At 40.6% G+C, this 21,351-nt stretch overlaps 1 protein-coding gene across 1 annotated transcript in view; it reads left to right on the top strand.

Annotated features, from left to right (window-relative positions):
• syne1b (spectrin repeat containing, nuclear envelope 1b) overlaps positions 1–21,351 on the top strand; it is a 70,793-nt gene that overhangs the window by 44,765 nt on the left and 4,677 nt on the right. Inside the window, exons 96-142 of the mRNA XM_072457329.1 lie at positions 148–324; positions 1,270–1,461; positions 1,529–1,660; positions 1,756–1,856; positions 1,932–2,085; positions 2,218–2,343; positions 2,414–2,569; positions 3,764–3,973; positions 4,466–4,567; positions 4,645–4,764; positions 5,024–5,224; positions 5,531–5,704; positions 5,773–5,904; positions 6,033–6,229; positions 6,891–7,023; positions 7,374–7,556; positions 7,697–7,846; positions 8,016–8,192; positions 8,283–8,438; positions 8,571–8,726; positions 8,804–8,974; positions 9,105–9,238; positions 9,322–9,526; positions 9,616–9,798; positions 10,131–10,277; positions 10,356–10,510; positions 10,844–10,991; positions 11,070–11,164; positions 11,276–11,510; positions 11,673–11,867; positions 12,166–12,291; positions 12,453–12,608; positions 13,069–13,227; positions 13,406–13,572; positions 13,654–13,816; positions 14,337–14,524; positions 15,007–15,157; positions 15,242–15,424; positions 15,513–15,650; positions 16,193–16,384; positions 16,585–16,906; positions 18,040–18,108; positions 18,922–19,028; positions 19,143–19,269; positions 19,342–19,553; positions 20,391–20,591; positions 20,671–20,799. Coding sequence (XP_072313430.1) covers positions 148–324; positions 1,270–1,461; positions 1,529–1,660; positions 1,756–1,856; positions 1,932–2,085; positions 2,218–2,343; positions 2,414–2,569; positions 3,764–3,973; positions 4,466–4,567; positions 4,645–4,764; positions 5,024–5,224; positions 5,531–5,704; positions 5,773–5,904; positions 6,033–6,229; positions 6,891–7,023; positions 7,374–7,556; positions 7,697–7,846; positions 8,016–8,192; positions 8,283–8,438; positions 8,571–8,726; positions 8,804–8,974; positions 9,105–9,238; positions 9,322–9,526; positions 9,616–9,798; positions 10,131–10,277; positions 10,356–10,510; positions 10,844–10,991; positions 11,070–11,164; positions 11,276–11,510; positions 11,673–11,867; positions 12,166–12,291; positions 12,453–12,608; positions 13,069–13,227; positions 13,406–13,572; positions 13,654–13,816; positions 14,337–14,524; positions 15,007–15,157; positions 15,242–15,424; positions 15,513–15,650; positions 16,193–16,384; positions 16,585–16,906; positions 18,040–18,108; positions 18,922–19,028; positions 19,143–19,269; positions 19,342–19,553; positions 20,391–20,591; positions 20,671–20,799 — 7,587 coding nt within the window. The remainder of the gene's footprint in view (positions 1–147; positions 325–1,269; positions 1,462–1,528; positions 1,661–1,755; positions 1,857–1,931; positions 2,086–2,217; positions 2,344–2,413; positions 2,570–3,763; positions 3,974–4,465; positions 4,568–4,644; positions 4,765–5,023; positions 5,225–5,530; positions 5,705–5,772; positions 5,905–6,032; positions 6,230–6,890; positions 7,024–7,373; positions 7,557–7,696; positions 7,847–8,015; positions 8,193–8,282; positions 8,439–8,570; positions 8,727–8,803; positions 8,975–9,104; positions 9,239–9,321; positions 9,527–9,615; positions 9,799–10,130; positions 10,278–10,355; positions 10,511–10,843; positions 10,992–11,069; positions 11,165–11,275; positions 11,511–11,672; positions 11,868–12,165; positions 12,292–12,452; positions 12,609–13,068; positions 13,228–13,405; positions 13,573–13,653; positions 13,817–14,336; positions 14,525–15,006; positions 15,158–15,241; positions 15,425–15,512; positions 15,651–16,192; positions 16,385–16,584; positions 16,907–18,039; positions 18,109–18,921; positions 19,029–19,142; positions 19,270–19,341; positions 19,554–20,390; positions 20,592–20,670; positions 20,800–21,351) is intronic.

The raw sequence follows: 21,351 nt of genomic DNA on the forward strand, positions 1-21,351 counted from the left end.
TCATTTGTTAACAAACAGTTGGTGAATAAGTGATTTTTAGCTAATTGTGTCTGTTCTGTATGGACCCCTTTGTTTTGAAATGTAATGTACAGTTAAACGGTTATTATGTGCTGCCCTACACAATGATTACTCACTTTCTTGTCCCAGGAGTGTGTTAGTGACCGTTTGGAGGGTCAGCGACAGGAACAGGCCATTCACCGATATCTGAATGAGGCGGAGGAGCTGGAGCACTGGCTGAACACGGCCCGCATCACCACTGAGTCCCTGCTGGAGCTCACGCCTTCAGAGGAGGAGGAGATGGAGCCCTTGCTCACAGACTGTCAGGTAAGAGCTCCCCCATTATGAAAACGTGCAGGGGCCCTTTGCTTTACAAACAAGTCATTATTAAAGATTATGTAAAAGTACTGTAGTGTCTTTTACTTCTGCTAAATGTGTTACTTCAATTACTACCACTGCTATAATAACTACTTATTATGTACTACTAAAACTGTAACTAATCACTAGTCCTTACATTACTGTTATTAAGCAAACTTTCTACATCTTCCCAGCCAGAGAATTTACACTTATGATCTTTTCTAAGCCAAAAACACATATACAAAACACATATTTATTATTATTTTTTCTTTTTGTGTCATTGTTTACTAAATTAGTTGTCATGTCAGAAATATTCTTTGTATTTTCCTTCTCACATATGGAGCCTAAATCTAACAGAGGATAAACAAAAGCCTTAGTGCTGTAAGAAGGTAAATTCAGATGGCTGGGGCTAACGGTCTGAACCACCGCTCTTAAGAAGATTATGCAAATGTATGAGTGCGAGGTGCATGTTAGCACGGGGCTGCAGCTCAGGGGTGGTGGCTTCCTGAAGATTAACAGATAGTGCTGCTCGGATTGGTGTTTTCAAAGCTGCTAGAATATCCAAGTAGGGGAATCCTAGAGAGGTGTAGTTAGCTTCTGCAACTAGCAAGCTATAGATGGCTGGCTGAAGCTATGGGCAAACTATTTGGTCAAGGTAGATAGCAGTGGAGGTTGACATTAGAAATCCTCTTTGGCTGAATTGTTTTGACAATGTTGCTGGAGATAGATTGTTTAGGATTAGTTGTATTAGGCTGCACAGAAGGCGACGCTGCAGAGCTTGGCCAAAGATGAAGACTAAAAGCCAGCTTTCCCTGTCCACGGGGCAGGGAGAGCTACTGTCCTAAGGGCTGTGTTTGGGGCTAGGTGTGCAGAGCAGCCATGTTTGACCTGGCGTCTCTGCTCCTGCTCCTCCAGAACATGCTGCTGGAGATTGAGGAGAAGGTGAGGGCGCTGTCCGAGCTGGCAATGCACAGTGACAGTCTTCTGATGGAGGGGCGCACCGAGACCAGGGAGGAGGCCGAGAGACTGACCCGAAAACTGAGTACAGTGAAGGGCGGGCTGCTGGAGCTGCAGAAGATGCTACAGGACAAGCAGAACAACATTCAGGTAAGGACACTATGATAATGCTTTCCTCTAGGCCATATGTAAATACTCCCATCTTTTGTTGCCTTAGGGCTCGCTGCAGGAGCAGGAGGACAGTGGGTCAGACTCGAGCCTCTCTCAAAGCCCCAGTGTGCAGGACTGGCTGGCCCAGGCCCGGACCACTCGATCACAACAACACCAGGACACACTACAAAGGCAGAAGGTATTAGACTGCTAAGATCTAAAAGAAAATATAGTTTTTTATAGCAATATCAGGAAATATTTATTGTTCACTTATTCTGTGCCTTTTTATTACAGGAACTCGAAGAGCAGTTGGCAGAACAGAAGAAGCTGCTCCAGTCTGTGGCCAGTCGAGGGGAAGAGATTCTCATTCGACAGGCCTCTCCCAGTAGTGCTGTGTAGGTTACATTTTACATAATATTACAACCATACTGTCAGATCAGGAGATTTTTTCATTTGATACATTTTTTCAGACTGGCAGAACCTTTTTCACCGGAGGTTTTGGTTGAGAAGGAAGCCCAGATCGCCCGTGAGCACATGAGACAGAGATGGGAAAGTCTGAAACTGGAGTTAAAAACTAAACTGCAGCTGCTGCAAAGAACTTTGGAGCAGGACCAGAAACAACCGGTACAAAGCAATACACAGAAATACATTGACATTTTTTTTATGTGATAGCGATGATGAATTGACACCGTTACGGCATTATTAATGTTGAGCATTTTGATGTCTTAACCAACTGCATGTAATGTTTGCTTCTAGATGTATGCTCGAACTCGGGTGACTACGTCTGGTCCATTGTTTAAAGGACAAACTCAAGCTGACAAATCATCTCTGAAAACTCTCTACGACAGTTTCAGACAAACATTGGAAGATATGACGGTTCAGGTAAATTACTGTTCTTTCTGTTCGTCGCAACTTGTATTGTATTGAAGTCGAATCGTTACACTGTTTTCAGCCTGGAATTGGAGAGGTCCAGGTAGCACAGATGGAGCAGCAGCTTTACACGGCCGTGGCCTCTACATCCTCGTGGCTCGATGGTGTGGAGAACAACATCTTCTCTGATTCTATGCTGATGGCCGAAAAAGCAGAAACACAACTTCAAAAACAAGAGGTAAAGTGACATGCCAAAATGTGTAACATGTAATGGTTTAGTTACACATACACAGTTTAATAATTTGATTTTATATTTTGAACAGGTGAATGCATAAGTTATACATCATCACTTATATACCGCAGGATTCAGAATAAGCGGTATCGCATCGCAAAATGCGACGCAATTTCTCTCAAATGCGATACATTCGTCATAAAAAAAGTGCTTTTGTATCGCAGCTTTTGCGATACAGAAATGCGTGTTCAATTGTAAAACCAAAGCCCCTAAAAGTACTGATCACTCGTCAATCGATCGTCAATAACGGCATGACACATGTAGGACGCTGTGTTGACATGACGAGTCCCGCTGCTGCTCAGATCGAGTCTGAAAGTGGGAGGAGCCACGTGCGCTAAAGTTTGCGTCAGATTCAGACTTCCGAGGTCAATAGCTCCTAAACACAAAAGTCTTTGCAGATCATACACAGCCAAATATTCATATTTACACTGCCAAGTGACACAACCTCGTTTTTAACAATCACATGCGTATTTTGGGCGCAGTGAATTACACTGATCCGAATGCGCAGCCGGAGCCGAGACGTGTGCTTAGGGACCGTCATCAAATGTGCAGCCGGAGCAGAGACGAGAGTACTTAGGGACCGTCATCAAATAGCAAAACGAAAAATGGAATGGAACGTCAAATAGAGCGGTACAATTTGAATAACACATAAAATACACCATGATGGACGCCACAGCAACCTTCATTTTTCCATCAGAAGCTTAATACATATTTTTTGTGAGTGTAATGACAATGAATATGTAAATGAGACTCCTGCAAATAGTCATCTGATTGATGATGATATGGAAGAAAGTTGTAAATAAGGCCATATGATTTTGTGTTGATTAATTTGTACAACAACTAATTTTATTTGCAAGTTTTCTGTTTTATTTAAAGAAAAAATGTTTAAAAAGTGTTTAAAAGTTAATTTGTTGAGTTTTTTTTAAATACAATGTTTACAAATACATTTTAAATAAATAATCGTGTTATGTCAATGGAAAATATTGATTGTTAGTCACTTTTGTGTTTTGCTATGCAATTATGAAATTGCTATACAAATTTCAAAAAAATAATGGATTGTTTAGCAGCACCGCTATAATTTGAAAATTGAAAATCCTTAATCTGAGCCCTGTACCGATCTTATTTCCCTTTCCTCCACAGACCCTGGAAAGTGACGTGATGCATGTGAGGGAGGATGTGAAGCTCAGTAGGTCGTTGTTAGTCGGGTCATCCAGTCTGAGGCAGGAGGACCGCGTTCTGCTGGAGGACAACCTGGACTGTCTCAAAGAAAGACTGGGGACTCTGGGCTCCGCTCTGGGGCAGCGCTGTGACCAAATGAGAACCAGAGCACAGGATCTCACTGCTTTCCAGGTAACGCTAATCCTTTCAAGTTAAATGTTTAAAGGTCACCATAATAGCATGGTAATAAGATATAAAAATTGCATGTGGGCTGCTCGGTGGTCGAGTGGTTAACAGACCTCCAAGTGCAGCCGGTCGCAGCGTTGTGAGTTTGAATCCTGGCTACGACAAATGCTACATGTCCTCCCCTCTCTCATACCCATTTCAGGCTTGTCAAATCTGCCCCTAGGCTTCTCCTGAAGTGAAGCCTAGGGGCAGATTTACAATCTTTACACCGGATGGATATGATTCAAAATATATTAGAATTAAATAAATTAGGCATATATAAGACATACTTTATTTAACATGCAATTATCATAATTGCACTTTTAGCTATTATACTGTTACAGAGCTCATTTAGTAAGGATTAAACAAGGATATAGTTGAGTATTTGCAGTATTGTTTTTTAATGCCATAATCCATATTTGAATTGTACAATGATGTTGTTGTTGTTTTTTTACTTAGACTGAGTTGCAGCTTTTCCACACAACCTTTATCGAGACCAAGTGCCAGATTCTACAAGCCTTAGCAGGAGTCATGGATAAACCAGCCTCCAAACAACTCGAGGTAATGAAATGATCTAAATTTGAATCTAAAGTGTCTTTCAAGGATGTAAAAGCAACTGACTTTGGTGTTTCTATCAGGTTATTGCCAATGCAGAGGAGAACCTGAGAGACTTTGAACAGAGCATCACAGAGCTCAAAACCAGAGGCGCATCTTTACAGGCTGATCAAATTTCCACCAACAAACTATTAAAACTCCAGGTAATGAAAGAAAAAAACAACATTATACAGTTTTTTGCAATAAGAGTACATATTAAAAAGCTGATTTAGATGATGGTGCATTTTTATAGCATTATCTTATGAAAACAATTGTTCTTTTGACAGTAAGGAACGTCTTTAACTAGTTTTCATTTAATTTTAGGTTGATTTAAATTGTTGTACCATTGCTTGATATTGCTATACTATAACCCGTAGAACTAACAAAGTGATATGTTATGTGTACGTTCTTTGCACTGTTCAGGACTCATACGAGGAGCTGGTGATGACTGTTGGTTGTCGGAGGAGTGGTCTGAATCAGAACATGGCGCTGAAGGAACAGTTCGATCGAGCTCTTCAGGACCTGGCCGACCTCGTGGACACCGCCAAAGACAAGATGGCCGCCGACCACAGGATCATCGCCAGCTCCGTGGAGGAAGTACAGAGTCACCTGGACAAGCATAAGGTTGGATCAACTGTAAATACTAAAACATATATACATTGTTTTTCCTCATTGATTATTTAACATTTCAACCATTTTACAACCTACTATTCTGCTGGTCTTTGTTCATTGTTGTCTTTTTCCTTCGAGGCATTTAAATCACATATATAATAGCTAATATTCAAATGTATCCTGTATTTGACCATAATCAATGATACGCATTAAAATCTATGTTGGGTACACTTACAAATACCAACATTTGTGTTATTTATTACACTCTCGATGTACTTGCCTGCACTGCATTTCAATTGTTTTTTTTTCTTTTTCCAGGAGTTTTTCCAGGGTTTGGAGACACATATGATTTTAACAGAAACATACTTCAGAAAGATAATCTCCCTGATGCTTCCTAAAGAGAGCCAGGCTTTAGAGGAGACAATGGCCCAGGCTCAAGGCATTCTCAAAAAAGCTCACAGTAAAGGAGTAGAGCTGGAGTGTATACACGAGGTAAGATAAACATAAATGTTATTATGTTATTTGACCTTAAATTAATTCTATAATCTGTTATTTTCTAGACCTGGTGTCGCTTGATGCATGATTACCAGTATCTGAATCGACATCTGGAGGCTGTTGAGGAAAGTATGCCCACAGTTGGACTGGTCGAGGAGACTGAGGACAAGCTGGTAGAGAGGATCTCACTGTATCAGGTACAAGAGGTTTTCTGAGATTGTCGTTTGTAAGTCTTGTCATGTACAATGGATTCACCTCATGTTTGTTCTGCTTCTATTTAAAAAATGCAGCTTGTGTGCCTCTAATGGTCCTTTGGTTTCTGCAGGGTTTAAAGGGCAGACTGACAGAGCACCAGCACAGACTGCACCAGGTTTTGGACGAGGGGAAACACTTGCTACAGTCGGTGTGCTGTCCTGGCCTGGAGAATCAGCTGTCTCTGTTAGGAGAGCACTGGATCAACAACACCACAAAGGTCAACAAGGAGCTGCAGCGACTGGAGTCAACGCTCAAACACTGGAGCAGGTCAGACACATTTTTGTTTTACAATTTGGCCCTTATCAATATGTTGTGGTATCAATAGGTATTTCAAGTGTTGTGCTGCTATACTGGCACACTTTGTGTGGAATTGGAAGCCATAGTTTTGATTTACTATGGACAAACCAATTCCGTTTCAATACAATGAATACAAAAACTCCTGTTCATTATGTGTAGTGTGTTCAAGTGTAACTACAGCTTTATAAATCTCTTGCTGTACACGATTTTGAATCATGCGTGATGGATATGTTTTAGTTTGAACCGATTGCCCTGCCTCTCAATGCCACACAAACAGTTTGGATTGGGATTGTCACATTGTTCTCCTCAAACCCCCTACCATCACCACCTACTTGTTTCATTTTCTCATTCCAACATTGCACCATGACGAACAAATAACTCTTTTGGAAAGTTGTCTCTACATGGTTCTCATCGCGTGCGCCTGATTGGACATATAAAGTGTCCCTTGCTGTGGCTCCTGGATGATTATCACTTTACAAAATGCCTTTTAAAATGCACATAGGTGATATCTCTTACATCTTGAGTCTAATTTTCTCATAAATCTGGTTTTACATTGTACATCACAAAGGGCATTTATCTAAACTAGAAGGAATAAAACGGGTCTTTTAACTGAAGTTTATTTGTGTTGTAGGTACCAGCGGGAGTGTGCAGAGCTGAGCGAGTGGCTGCAGTCGGCGCTGGAGCGGCTGGAGTTCTGGAACACTCAGGCCGTGTTAGTGCCTCAGGAGCTGGAGACCGTCAGGGACCATCTGACGGCTTTTCTGGTAGATTTACTTGATTTATTTGATAACTGTGGAGTATGGACTATGCGCATAAAAACATAAAATCAATCACATGTTTTTTGTCAGAACAGATTTCCCATCCACAACTTGTATGCAACAGAGAATAGCTGTCTATACTGTATAAGCGCTTTCCTTTCATGCATGGACATCTTGCCTAAAACTTGGGCAAAATCAATATGTAAATTGTTCACTATAATTTCAGTCAGAACTGCCCTGAATGGAATAACCAAAAATCATTCTAAACATATACAAAGACTGAGAATGGAGGATTGCATTGCCACATCATCTTCACAAATTCTGGACCAACTATCATCTGCTTCATTCTGTTGTAGGAGTTTTCCAAAGAGGTGGAGGGTAAGTCGAGCCTGAAGAGCTCTGTGGTGTCAGAGGGAAACCAGCTGCTGAGACTGAAGAAGGTCGACACGGTGGTTCTGAGGTCTGAGCTGGGCCGCATAGACACACAGTGGACTGAGCTGCTCACACGGATCCCAGTGGTCCAGGAGAAACTGCACCAGGTAAAGACACGTCCTGCATAAATACGTGGAAAAAACGTATATGAAAAAAGTATAGTATAAAAGATAACCACGTAGGTGTCGCAGGTATTTCTGATTTTGTACAGATAATTACTGAGTGCACATTGGATTTTTAATTTCAGATTCAGATGGAGAAACTCGCCTCGCGTCATGCCATTTCTGAGCTGTTCAACTGGATCTCACTGATGGAGAATGTTATTGAAGAAGATGAGGAAAATCTCAAGAGTGCAGTTGGTTCAAATGTGATTCAAGACTACCTGCAGAAATACAAGGTACCATTTTGAGTGTTCATTATGAGTGAACGAGGAAGAACCATCAGTTTTTTGGTTCAATCCCCTTCACTCTCCCTTGGTCTCCTGCCATAGGAGCTTATTGCAGGTTTTTCCCTGTAGCATCAATGAAAAACATGAATGAATGAATTAATGTATTTTTTCCATGCAGGGCTTCAGAGTTGATCTAACGTGCAAACAGCTGACGGTGGACTTTGTGAACCAGTCTGTGCTGCAGCTCAGTGGGCAGGAGGGGGAGGTCAAACGTAGCGATAAGACGGACTTTGCTGAAAGACTTGGAGCAATGAACCGGCGCTGGCAGATCCTTCAAGGACGCATCAATGAACGGGTATGAAGAAAGCCATCAATAACAAAACTCCTCAAATTAAATGAAAAGAATGAATACTGATTAAATAGCAATGATCTTACCTACTGACAGATTCAGTTCTTGGAGAGCCTGCTGGTCATGTGGCTGGAGTATGAGAGTAGCATTCAAGTGCTTAAGTCCTGGATGTCAACACAAGAAGAGAGACTGAAGAGAAAACACCGGATTGAAGACCTCACATCTGTACAAACTGCCCTCAAAGACTGTCAGGTAACTTTTTAATTATATATTATTATAAGTATGGGAAGTCATGTTATTGAGCAAAAAGGTGTGTGTTTCTATGATGTTTGTTTCTCAATTTCTTGCATTTTAGCATATTAGTCACACATATTGTATTTGCAGGAAATGGAGGACACCGTGAAGGAGAAAGAGAAAGAGTTGGAGCGAGTGGAGGAACAGGGCTGTGCTCTGGTCCAGAATAAAACAGACGAGGCCTGTGCTATCGTCATGGAGACACTGCAAGGTGTCAATCACACCTGGGCCAACCTCGACCACCTGGTAAGATCAGAACTCTATATGACTCTCAGTGGGTTTTGCTGAAACATTTTACTCACCTGTTAATCTGTGTATTCCAGATTGGGCAGTTGAAAATCAGTCTAAAGTCAGTTTTGGATCAGTGGACTTTATATAAAAAAGCCTCAGAGGAGATCAATGGTTATCTGATGGAGGGAAGGTACTCTGTGTCACGGTTTCGCCTCCTCACTGGGTCACTGGAGGCTGTTCAGCTGCAGGTGCAAAATCTACAGGTAAGTTCATTATAAAAACAAAAATGTCCTCTTAATAACAGCTAATCTTGTTAAGATCGTTGTTTAATCTTAGCGTATACACTATATTTTAGTTGTCTCAAATACAAAATTCCTCGTGTCTTTTCTCAAGGATTTACAAGAAGAGCTGGAGAAGCAAGAGAGCAGCTTGAGGAAGTTTGGTGCCATCACCCATCAACTGCTGAAGGAGTGTCACCCTTCTGTCTCCGACTCCCTTAACAACGCCTTCAAAGACGTCAATGCAAGGTAAAACAAAACTGATACCATTATTTTCGTCTTTGTGTGCAATGAAGGCTGTTCAGTAATATAGTTGCAATGCTTGTACTCAGATGGACTGGGTTACTGGAGGAGATTGCTGAGCGTCTAAAGTCCAGCAAAGGCCTTCTCCAACTGTGGCAGCGTTACAAAGCGCTGTATGACCAGAGCTGCAGCAGTGCTCAACTTCAGGAGGAGAAAGCGGACCTGCTTCTCAAGACGGCAAACAGTAAAGACATTGCTGACGAGGAAGTGTCCAACTGGATCCATCAGTGCACTGTGAGTAAACTAATATTCAATTGCAATATGTTGAGGGTTTGTAAGTGTTAGACAAGGCAGTATTTTGTTTTGTGTCTTTGTTTTTTTAGGAGGTGCTGCGGATTCAAGCTCCTGTGCAGGCCTCTCTTCAGGTTCTTCATGAACTCGGGGAGCAGCTAAAACAACAAGTGGATGTATCAGCAGCATCAGCCATTCAGTCAGATCACCTGTCTCTGTGCCAAAGACTCACCGCCGTGGAGCAGGCTATGACCCGACTGCTCAACTCACTGCAGGTATGTTTGGGGTGGCGATGTCAAGATTATTTGTCTGTTTAATAACCGTGATCATACAGGTCACAATATAACAGTAAAAACGGAAAAAAAGAAATAATCATCAAGCAAAAATATATCATTTCAATTAAATTTGTACTCCAAAAAGGAAATGTAAAGAGCTTTTTCTCTGGCTATTTATGTCACAATTGTTTCATAATTTCAGGTTCATAGAATGACCCTTAACCATACCATGGCCATATTTATTAATTTACACCTAAATTAATTATACTACCTTCAGGTGACCGTAGAATTGATATGTTTTTGAGCCATTTTTCTGCCATCTTATGCACTAGACGGGTGTCCATGATTACGAGACGTTCAATAACCAGCTGGACTCACTTGGAAACTGGATCACTGAGGCTGAGATTGTCCTGAGGACCCAGGACCCAAATAGCTCCACTGATCTAGGTGACATCCAGGAGCGCATGGACGAGCTCAAGGTGCCCAACAATTCAACATGAATAAATAAATTGTATATGTATTGTTTTGTTTTCAAACTTTTCTTCTACATTTTGCAGAAACTGCTGCTTAAGTTCAGCTGTATGGCCCCTGAATTGGAGCGTCTGAATGAACTTGGATACAGACTTCCTCTCAACGATTCTGAAATCAAACGCATGCAGAACCTCAACAGGAGATGGACAACCGCCTCAGCCCAGACCACAGAGAGATTCAGGTAACGGTCCTGGCTAGAAATACCAACCTGCATAATAGTACTTAACTTTATTTTACTTCTTTTTGATTTTGCAAAAAAATATTAAATGGTAATTGTCCTAAAATGTTAATTGCGATTATGAACAATAAACAAATACATAATTCCATCCTCAATGCAAGCACAGATTAGCCCAGATTTCATTTATGATATGTACAGTATAATGTAGATGTTACAGAACCTCACTGCTTAAGTATTATACCATTTTAATTTGCTGAGTACTTTGTGATTAATTGTATTTTTATTATCTAAATGTGATTGCCATTAGACTTTACTGAATAGTCTGTTTCTTTGCAGCAAACTCCAGTCCTTCCTGTTACAACAGCAGACCTTCCTGGAGAAGTGCGAAACTTGGATGGAGTTTTTGGTTCAAACTGAAGAGAATCTTGCAGTGGAGATTTCAGGAAACTTTCTAAGCCTGATTGAGCAACAAAAGGCCCACGAGGTTCAAGCCCCTGACACAAACCGTAATTATAGCTGTGTAAAAATGTTTTGTTAATGCAAAGTTGTTGTTAACTTTTAGTTATTCCAAGCTGAGATGTTCAGCCGCCAGCAGATTCTTCACTCGATAATTAGTGATGGACAGAGAATGTTGGAACAAGGCCAAGTGGATGACAGGTAACACTTTTTCCCACTAGCTTTACACTCTATAAGGTCCATAAGGTCTATAAGTATTGATAAGTTGAAAGCACAGAAAATGCACCATTATACTGTATTTATATTGCACAGAGATGAGTTCAACATGAAGCTGGCCCTGCTGAGTAACCAGTGGCAGGGCGTGGTACGTCGGGCCCAGCAGAGGAGAGGGATCATCGATGGCCTGATCCGACAGTGGCAGCGCTACAGAGAAATGGTGGAGAAGTTACGCAAGTGGCTCGTGGAAGTGTCCCATCCCACAGAGGCCCTTCAGTCTGGGGCGACCATCCCCCTGCAACAAGCCCGATCCATGCTGGATGCCGTACAGGTAAAACGTAATGGATTAGTAACAGTGTAAACGTATTTTGCACTACAATGCTGCGTCAAAATCCCCGGTATCGTCCACCAAATGCTGTCCTAATTTATTGCTTTCCATAGTAAGTTATTCATACATCCATTAGTCATATTGATTGATTGTTTTGTACTTCAGCTTAAGGAGAAGGTGCTCCAGCGGCAGCAGGGCAGTTACATCCTGACTGTGGAGGCGGGTCGACAGCTGCTGCTCTCCGCTGACGGCCGAGCGGAGGTGGCTCTTCAGACGGAGCTCACAGAGATACAGGAGGGATGGAAACAAGCTAAAGTGTGTCTGGAGGAGCAGAAGAAAGAGCTGGTCATACTGCTCAAGGTCTGCAATCATGAGTTTTATTGATCACAGTGATGGAAATAGTGGAAAGTGTTATAGTCAGAGATAATTGCATTTTGTAGCCCTGTTTCCATATTATTATCAAGAAAACTATGTTTACAGGTAATTTGCAGTTTTCCTTCTGTGTTTGGATGAAATACATAGAATTACAGCTGAGTTTTGTCCCACGAGTAATTACCCTGTATCTCAATATTACACTGTTACTATTACAAATGTTTAGTTTGAAAATTGGCTTTGGGATTATCGCTTGATTTTTACGTTTAAATGTTGTCATATTCAGGACTGGGACAGATGTGAGAAAGGTATTTGTTCATCTCTGGAGAAACTAAGAGCTTTCAAACGTCAGCTCTTACAACCTCTTCCTGATCATCATGAAGATCTACAGGCCGAACAAATGCGCTGCAAAGTAAGCTTTTTTTTCATACATATTGTGCTTTGGTTTTGTTTTACATTTATAACAGCCCATGACTTTAGTAGAAGATAAGTAGCATTTTTTGTCGTAGTAGCCTATTAGTAGTTAAAGTTCCCTTATACGCCTGTGAGTGTTGCTCTGACTTTCTTATACAGGACTTAGAGAACACCTTTGATGGCTGGACCGGGGATTTAGCCCACCTGGCTGTCCTGAGGGAGTCTCTGTCCTGCTACATCAGCGCAGAGGACCTCTCTGTTCTCCAGGAGAGGATCGAGCTGCTGCATCGACAATGGGACGAAATGTGTCACCAGGTAAAATCACAAATAATTATAGTGAAATATTCCATCCATAGCTTAGTTTTATTGTTTATGACAAGAGGTAAAAAATAAAAAAAAATATGGTGAACAATGTCCTGAAGATGGTGCTGTTCTACAAAAAATACCCTCAATTTGTGTAATTTTATGCCAATGAATTCTGCCCCATTGCTTAACTGATTGCGTTATCTAAAAGAAATAATGGTAGTAATAATAATCAATACTTGATCAAATAGGTTGTTCCATTGTCAATATTTAACTGAAAGTGGCAGCTTACTTCAATAGGAAATGCCAATGGAGTAGAGCATATGAAACCCACATTACATCCTGTTTGCTGCAAGCTCTATGCACACAGGAAACTGACTGTAGATGCAAATGCGCTGTCTTCTGTTAAAGCATTGATGTAAACGCTCGGCACGGATATACATTTAGTCATGGTGTTATACTCTTTCTTCAGCTGTCTCTGCGCAGACAACAGGTGTGTGAAAAGCTGAATGAATGGACCGTGTTCAATGAGAAATACAAGGAGCTGTGTGAGTGGCTGACCAACATGGAGAGCAAGGTGTCCCAGAACGGAGACATCAGCATCGAGGAAATGATTGATAAACTACGCAAGGTAATCTTCTATTTTCTTATTGTTTTGTGTTGGTTGTGACCGTTGGAGTACATAGGATATTTGTATTTCTGCGCTAACCAATGATAGGCTGCAGTATTCATTATTTTAGCAATAGTAGGTTGGTTTGTTGTGTTGTTTTATTCAATATGCATACTTTACTGCATTCATCTCATCCCAGGACTATCAAGAGGAAATAACGTTGGTTAATCAAAACAAATCACACCTGCATGTGCTGGGAGAGCGTTTAGCCCGAGCCAGTCACCAAAGCAAAGCCGCAGAGATTGAACAGAAACTGAGCAAAGTTAGTGATCGATGGCAACACCTCCTGGATCTTATTGGAGCAAGGCAAGAAAGACACACTGTTTATAGATTTGCAAAAACAACAAAATCTCAAGTTTTGAGACTAACTTGTGGTTTATGTTGCAGAGGGAAGAAGCTGAGGGAGACTCTCGTGGCTGTGCAGCAGTTGGACAAAAACATGAGCAGTCTTCGGTCCTGGTTGGCTCATATCGAAACAGAGCTCTCCAAACCAATCACATACGACTCCTGTGGTTATCAGGAAATACAGACAAAACTTGATCTTCAACAGGTATTATGATTATGATTATGATTATGTGTGTCTTTATTTCACTTCAATTGTCTCAGTTCATCTCATACTTTTAAAATGAATTGTTCTATCAGCTGATGTCATGAGGTGGTGCCCTACATCTACATGTTAAAAATACACTGTCACAGGCCTTTTCCTGACCCTTTTAAAACTCAAACTGCATTAGCATGTCCTACCAATACTTAACAGTAATTTAACCTTATTTAAATGGTACACGTGTTTTATATGCATACACACTGTTTACTTTGACCTGTTTTCCAAATGTAATACTTTATTTTAATTTAACAATGGCCTTAAAACAGTTTTTCTGGTGACGATTAATATTGCATTATTTTAATTACCAAGGCTATGGTGTCCAAAATTAGTTCAAACCACGGATGAATGTATAATCTTACTATTTTAGAACAAAAGTATTGATTGCATTCTAGAAAATAATCGACATACTTTAAATGCTTGCTGACGTTCCTCTCCATCATCACGTCTTTCCCTTTGCCCTCTGTAGGAGCTGCAGCGTGACATCGAGAAGCACAGCACAGGAGTGGCCTCTGTCCTGAACCTGTGTGAGGTGCTGCTCCACGACTGTGACGCCTGTGCCACAGATGCCGAGTGCGACTCCATCCAACAGGCCACACGCAGCCTGGACCGGCGCTGGAGGAGCATCTGCGCCCTGTCCATGGAGAGACGCCTCAAGTAACAACAACCTGAATTCCAAATGTTTTAATTTGGGCAGTTTGATCAAATAAAGAAATAATGAATAATAGTGATCATTTCAAACATTTTAAATTTGTACTTTAATTTACATATACTACCTTTAGAGAAAACATATACATATATGTACATGTATTAATAATCAGAGAACCATTTCGTTATTGTTTTGTTTTCATTTACGTAATGCCATTTGTAGCTAAATTCTGTCCATAGGAGGCTTTTAGAAAAAATCAATACAAAAACATTTTTAAACTAGCAAAGGTAAGTAGACATTGTACACAGCCCTACTTTATACTTTAGACTTGCCTGTCAAAAGTTTAAAGAATTGATACATATTGATACAAATTGTTCTGTTTTTCATCATCCAATGGAAAATCCTTATACAAGCTTGTTGAATAATAGAACCATTGTATGCCATTTACTATGCACGTCTATTGTTCCATAACTCTGATATTTCTCTGTAGGATCGAGGAGACTTGGAAATTGTGGCAGAAATTCCTGGAAGATCACTCCCGATATGACGACTGGCTGGCGGCTTCTGAGAAAACCGCTGCTCTTCCAAACTCCTCCAACGTCCTGTACACTGTGGCCAAAGAGGAGCTCAAGAAATTTGAGGCAAGAATATTAAAGACCAATACATGTATTTGTCCCTTAAACTGACCCAGATTAGTTTTAAATGTTGTGTTTGTGTTTGCTTAGACTTTTCAGAGGCAGGTTCATGAAAGCTTAACCCAACTGGAGCTGATAAATAAGCAGTACCGGCGTCTGGCCCGAGAGAACCGCACCGACTCCTGTTGCAGACTGAAGGAAATGGCCAACGACGCCAACCAGAGATGGGACAACCTGCAGAAGAGGGTAGCATCCATCCTCCGTAGACTCAAGGCAAGTTTAGCATTTTGGTACAAAAATCTACTCCTCTGGTTCAAGGCTTCTGCTCCTTGGCTCAAATGATCGTGTTTTGCATTCACAGCACTTTATAAATCAGAGAGAGGAGTTTGAGACAGCGAGAGACGCGACCCTGGTTTGGCTGACGGAGATGGACCTGCAGCTCACCAACATCGAACATTTCTCTGAGTGCGACATTCAGGCCAAGATCAAACAACTCAGGGTTAGTTCACACTGCCATTCAGATTGACCACAAATACATGTTTTTAAGACTACATAATTGACTGGCTGTTGTAGATGAAATAAGAGTAACGTCGAACTGAATTTGACTGCTGTAAATAAGAGTGTTTACTTTGCCACTATTATTATTATTATTATTATTATTATTATTATTATTATTATTATTATTATTATTATTATTATCAGTCTTATGTTATCTTATTGTATGTATTTTTTTTATTTCCCCCCTCTATTCCTTATTAAGAATATGAGAGGTTCTGTCTATAGGTGTTTTGTTTATTTATATATGCACTAATTCTGGTTGTGCTTACTGCCCTCAAAGTGATTTTGTGTGGTACACATTTTGTTTTGCTATCAAGAGTAAGTTATAAGTTATCTGTTCTCCTACTGTATCTATTTGCATTGCAACACAAAAATTTCCCCATCGTGGGCTAAATATAGGCTCTTATCTTATCTCATCTTATCTTAATGTATTATTCAATTTTGATTTAGCATGTATTGAATCCAACTTTGTCCCTCTTCCAGTCCTTCCAGCAGGAGATCTCTCTGACCACGGCTAAAATCGAGCAGATTATCCACCAGGGGGAGGGACTGATCGAGAAGAGTGAGCCCCTGGACGCTGCAGTGATCGAGGAGGAGCTGGAGGAGCTGCAGCGCTACTGTCAGGAGGTGTTTGGACGAGTCGAGAGATACTACAAGAAGCTCATACGCCTGCCTGTAAGTGCATCCAAGCAAAAATTATACAAATAAAAAACCCTCACTAAATTAAATGTATATATATTCTAAGTCTAGTGATAGGGTTAGAGTTATTGCTGTTTTTTTTGTTCTTGTTTCTTTACCTTCAAAAACTTAAAAAAACAACTAGTTATAATGGGATCTCTTTAAATGTTAAAACACGATCTTCGTTTCTCCTGTAGCTTGCAGACGACGATACCGAAGTGTCCTTCTCAGACCGGGAGCTGGAGCTGGACGAGCAGGGCGAACTGTCCAGTGTCCCGTGGAGTGAGCGCTTGGGAGACGGGTTCCTGTCCCCCCTGCCTTCCTCGGGGCGGTCCGTGGCGGCCCAGCTGAGAACAGAGCGGTCGGGTCGGGACACTCCTGCCAGCGTGGACTCCATACCTCTGGAGTGGGACCACGACTACGACTTGAGCCGGGGCCTGGAGAGCGCCAGCCGGGCCCTGAGGGAGCAGCAGAGCGAGGAGGGAGAGTTCATACAGAGAGCTGCTTCTGCCTTGTCAGGTCAGTGGTGTTTGGAAGAGAATGGAATGAGAAACAAAGCACAATCTTCTCAAAAATATGAATGGAAAAGAATAAATGTAAAAAGTTCATCTTATAGAAACCCTTACTGATAAGGCTACCCCAAATAAATTGTCTGTTTGCTGTAACCCGAGCCAACATTTTTCAAGTGGGTCGGACGGTAGGTAAATTCTTATTTTTTTTTACTTTGAAGGCAAAAAAAAAGATCCAAATTTTGCCATTTTTTGACTCGGAGTGACCACCAGGGGTCAGGCTTCAACAGTCAATGATGGAAAACGTCTTTATCAACCCGATCAGGAGACTAAATCAATTTTAAGATATTTCAATCAACCTTTTTGTATGTCGTTATCCTTTATTTTGGTAGCGAAGGCGAGCGGGGGGAACATGCGGGGGACACGGGCGCCGCCATGTTTGTTGTGATGACGCTGCTGGGCGTGTTTCAATCCCAGAATGTATTGTGTAAGACACCGTGATAGACCGTGACATGTACTATGGACAATTGAGTGGCGCCGACAGAGGCAAACCAACTTGTAAAAGGCAATTTATCTATGTCTTCATATTCAGAACCTCCATATGCTTCTGTAACATAACAGCCTGTTATGTTACAGAAGCATATGGAGGACTGAATATGAAGATGCACATGCATTGCGCAGTGCGTTATCAGTCCTTTGGAATGAAAGATAGGTTTACCAGCGTGATAAAAAATATTCAACACGGCGGTTTAGGAAAGACCGGTCGGTGAGTCTGCAAAATAATTGAAAAACAAAAGATTTTGACGTTTTTTCAACAAAATGCTGATAATTTTATTCAGTCGGCTACTTTCGTACCGGGTCGGTCGGGTTACGGCAAACAGACATATTATTTTGCTCAGCCTAATATGATCTTATTTTCAGAATTTTGTCGAGCCATTTTTATAGTATTTACATCTGTGCATATTGTTTAAAAGTTCACAAGACACATTTCTGCATAGTTCTGTTATTGTCATCCAGTATAAATCTGCTATTGCCTGGCAAACGTTGAAAGTGAGGAATAAATTCTATGTATTATATACAATTTTATACTGTGTAAATACAAAGATGTAGTATGTTGAATGTATTGTACAATGTTTCTTGCAGACATAGTGATCCCAGAGAGCCCTGAAGCCTATGTTAAACTAACTGAACAAACTCTGAGGTCCTCCACTGGTATGAACTGCAGCAGACCGCAGCATGTTACAGGCTCCTGGGCCTGAAATAACTCACTATACTTGTCTCAATAAAATATATATCTCTTTTCACTGGGTTGTGGGATCTGAGTTGTCCTAAGTTCTTCTATGGATTGGGTTCTTCGTAACACATAGGTTACTCTAAACTAGAGTCAATTTTATTTTACTTCTGTCAAATGGCCCCTGAGTTTGGCTGTGATAAAATTGAATTGACCTTATCCGTGTCTAACAAGCTTTATTATTTGGACTTGGACTACTGTGCTGTGTGGCTAACCTCTGTAATCATTTCTTTATAACATGTTAAGACTGTAATTAAAGGTGGATTGAGCAACTTTATCCTCTAAACTGGTGGTGCAATATTTCTGCAGCTGTTCCTGCTGCAACATTGAGCACAACAGTTGTATATAATCACATATTGCTTACAGTAGACAAAGACTCTACAAAGTAGAAAAATATATTATTTATACAGAATGATAAATGATCTATCATTCAAATCTGATCCTCTGTCCACTTTTAAATATACTTTTGTATAGAGGTGCATGCTGTTTGAACTGTAACAAAAATGTAACTTTTTTTTTTCTTTCTGTCAACAACTGTCTCTGTCTTTTCCTGAGCTCCATTCTCACAGAGACACAACAGCTAGGCTACTTGAAAGTGGATTTGGACATTTGAATCATTTTTATGATTGTTTCCACTATAATACACACCTAATTCTATTGTGTGAACCTCTGTGTTAATGGGACTAAAAGTGTCCCCTGGGGTATAATTTCCTTTCTTTGCATTTTTTCATCAGGTGAAGCAGCCTCAGACTCTCAGTCAATGGACGTCAGTCGCTTCCATCAGACAGACCGCAGTCGAACACCAACAGGAGCCGAACTTGATGGAAATTATATGGGATATGTAAGTTGTCTCCAGTTGTATGATTTTTTTTTAATAAAGGCTTACATATTTTGTGCATCGCTGTAAATAAAAACTGTTGCATAGCTTACATTTTGGCTGTTTTTCTTTTGTCAGATGCGACTTCTGGGTGAGTGTCGAGGCAGCATAGACACAGTGAAGAGGATGGGATATGAACTAAAGGAGGACGAAGACACAGTGTCCGGATTTGCAGATCCCAACAGCTCCGAGTCTCAGACATCCGGTAAACTTGATATTGTCTGTGTATCGATGATGATATTGTGACGGTACGACTGACTGGCCCTCCTCTCTCCAGGCGTGATTGAGCGCTGGGAGCTCTTGCAGGCTCAGGACTTGAGTAAAGAGCTGAGGACGAAGCAGCGGCAGCAGCAGTGGCAGCAGCTGATCTCAGACCTGACTAATGTCTGGAGCTGGTTAGGACAAACGGAGGAGGAGTTGGAGCTGCAGATGAGACTTGAACTCAGCACGGACATCCAGACCATCGAGCAGCGCATCAAAAAACTTAAGGTAACACCCAGAGTTACAATCCCATTTATACAGATACAGTTATTCTGGAACAAGCTGACCCCCCGACATGTGCACCCTCACAGACTTTAGTCTTTTTAAATCGAGGCTCCAAACTTATTTATTCAGATTGGCTTTTAACACTTTAGTTTGTTTTTACATAGTTTTATGCTTTTGTATTGCCTTGATTTTATTGTGGCGCTTTGGTCACTTTGAGTCTTGTAAAAGGCTCTATAAATAAACGGTTGATTGATTGATTGATTGATTGATTGATGGATGTATGGATGGATGGATTGATTGATTGATTGATTATAAAGTGTGCGGTGCTGATAGAAAAGCATTAAAGGAAGTAAGAACTGCTACAAAGTCTTGCAAATATGTCACACAAAAAAATGTTGTGAGTGTACTTATTTGTCCTTTACAATCACACTTATCTAAAATTGATTGACAAATCTATTATATTCTATTCTATATTTGAATAATCTGTGAAAGGAGCAGGGCCAGTAATGATGAATGTTTTCTTAGTCGAGTTTTTGTTGATGGTATTGTTCTCTATAAAGTGGGGCTAACATAGAAAAATGCATGAACAAAATAAAATAAATAAAATATGACTGAGAAGAAAATACAATGCAACAACATTAGTATTCATCATTAAGAATATAAAATGTGTAGAAGTAGTTGAAGTAATGATGATAGTTGTAGTATAAGGAATAATATCAGTAAAATAATCATTGTAGTGCACATATACAAAAAACAATGCTGTAGTAGTCAACATTTTTGTATACTTAATCTTGAGAAATATTATCTTGACATGTATCACTCACTACTTCTTGCCGACAGGAGCTGCAGAAGGCTTACGACAAGAGAAAGGCCATTGTCCTCTCCATAAACCTGTGCAGTGCAGAGTTTTTGCAGTCGGAATCAGTGGAGTCGAAAGAACTTCAAATCAAACTCAAAGATATGAACAACCACTGGGACAGACTGGGCTTGTCCCTGGACCAGTGGAGAACATCACTGCAGGAGGCGCTTATGCAATGTCAAGTACGGTTCTTACACATCCGTATTCATCATAGGCTATTCTATTTCCCCGTCTCTAAAGTAGTCTTACTTTTCTTTGCAGGACTTCCATGAAATGAGCCATGGTCTTCTGCTCTGGTTGGAAAACATTGACCGAAGAAGGAACGAGGTGGTTCCCATCGACCCTATTCTGGACAGTGACACTCTCCAGCAACATCACAAGACACTGACGGTAGGAAACAGAATACGTGTTTCATTCAGGCTCAAAGGAACTGAATGTAGTATGTGCTCTTTGTTCTGTTTTAAACAAGGTACTACAATCACAACTGTATCTGTGTTGCCTGAACTGGATCTTGATAATCAAACAATCAAATTATAACAGCAACAACTTGGCCTTCATGTCTAATATTTTTGAAATTCAGAATAATGCATTATAATTTTTATTTGAACATGTTTACCTGGTTTCTGGGGACACAGATAACAGCGAATTTTAAATCAAAATCTTACACTGTTCCTTTTAAATGACTCCGTATCAGATAATGTATGATTTAGATGACTACAATTACATAATATTAAAAGTTTTCATTAGTATCTGGGTACCTAAATTGAAAGAAGTGGGGTGAGGAAGATTGAATAGACGATAGTAACGTTAACAGTTAGTTACGTAAAGTTTTATGTATATTCTTAAGAAATATGAGAGTTAAAACCTCTCTTCAAATATGCACCTTTTATTATGTGTTTGCTGACACATAGACTTAATATGAATTCCCTTTTTCTGTTTTAT

This window comes from Eucyclogobius newberryi, unplaced genomic scaffold (assembly GCF_026437365.1).
Source record: "Eucyclogobius newberryi isolate DKJ021-1_F unplaced genomic scaffold, fEucNew1.0.hap1 SCAF_21, whole genome shotgun sequence".
NCBI lineage: Eukaryota > Metazoa > Chordata > Actinopteri > Gobiiformes > Gobiidae > Eucyclogobius > Eucyclogobius newberryi.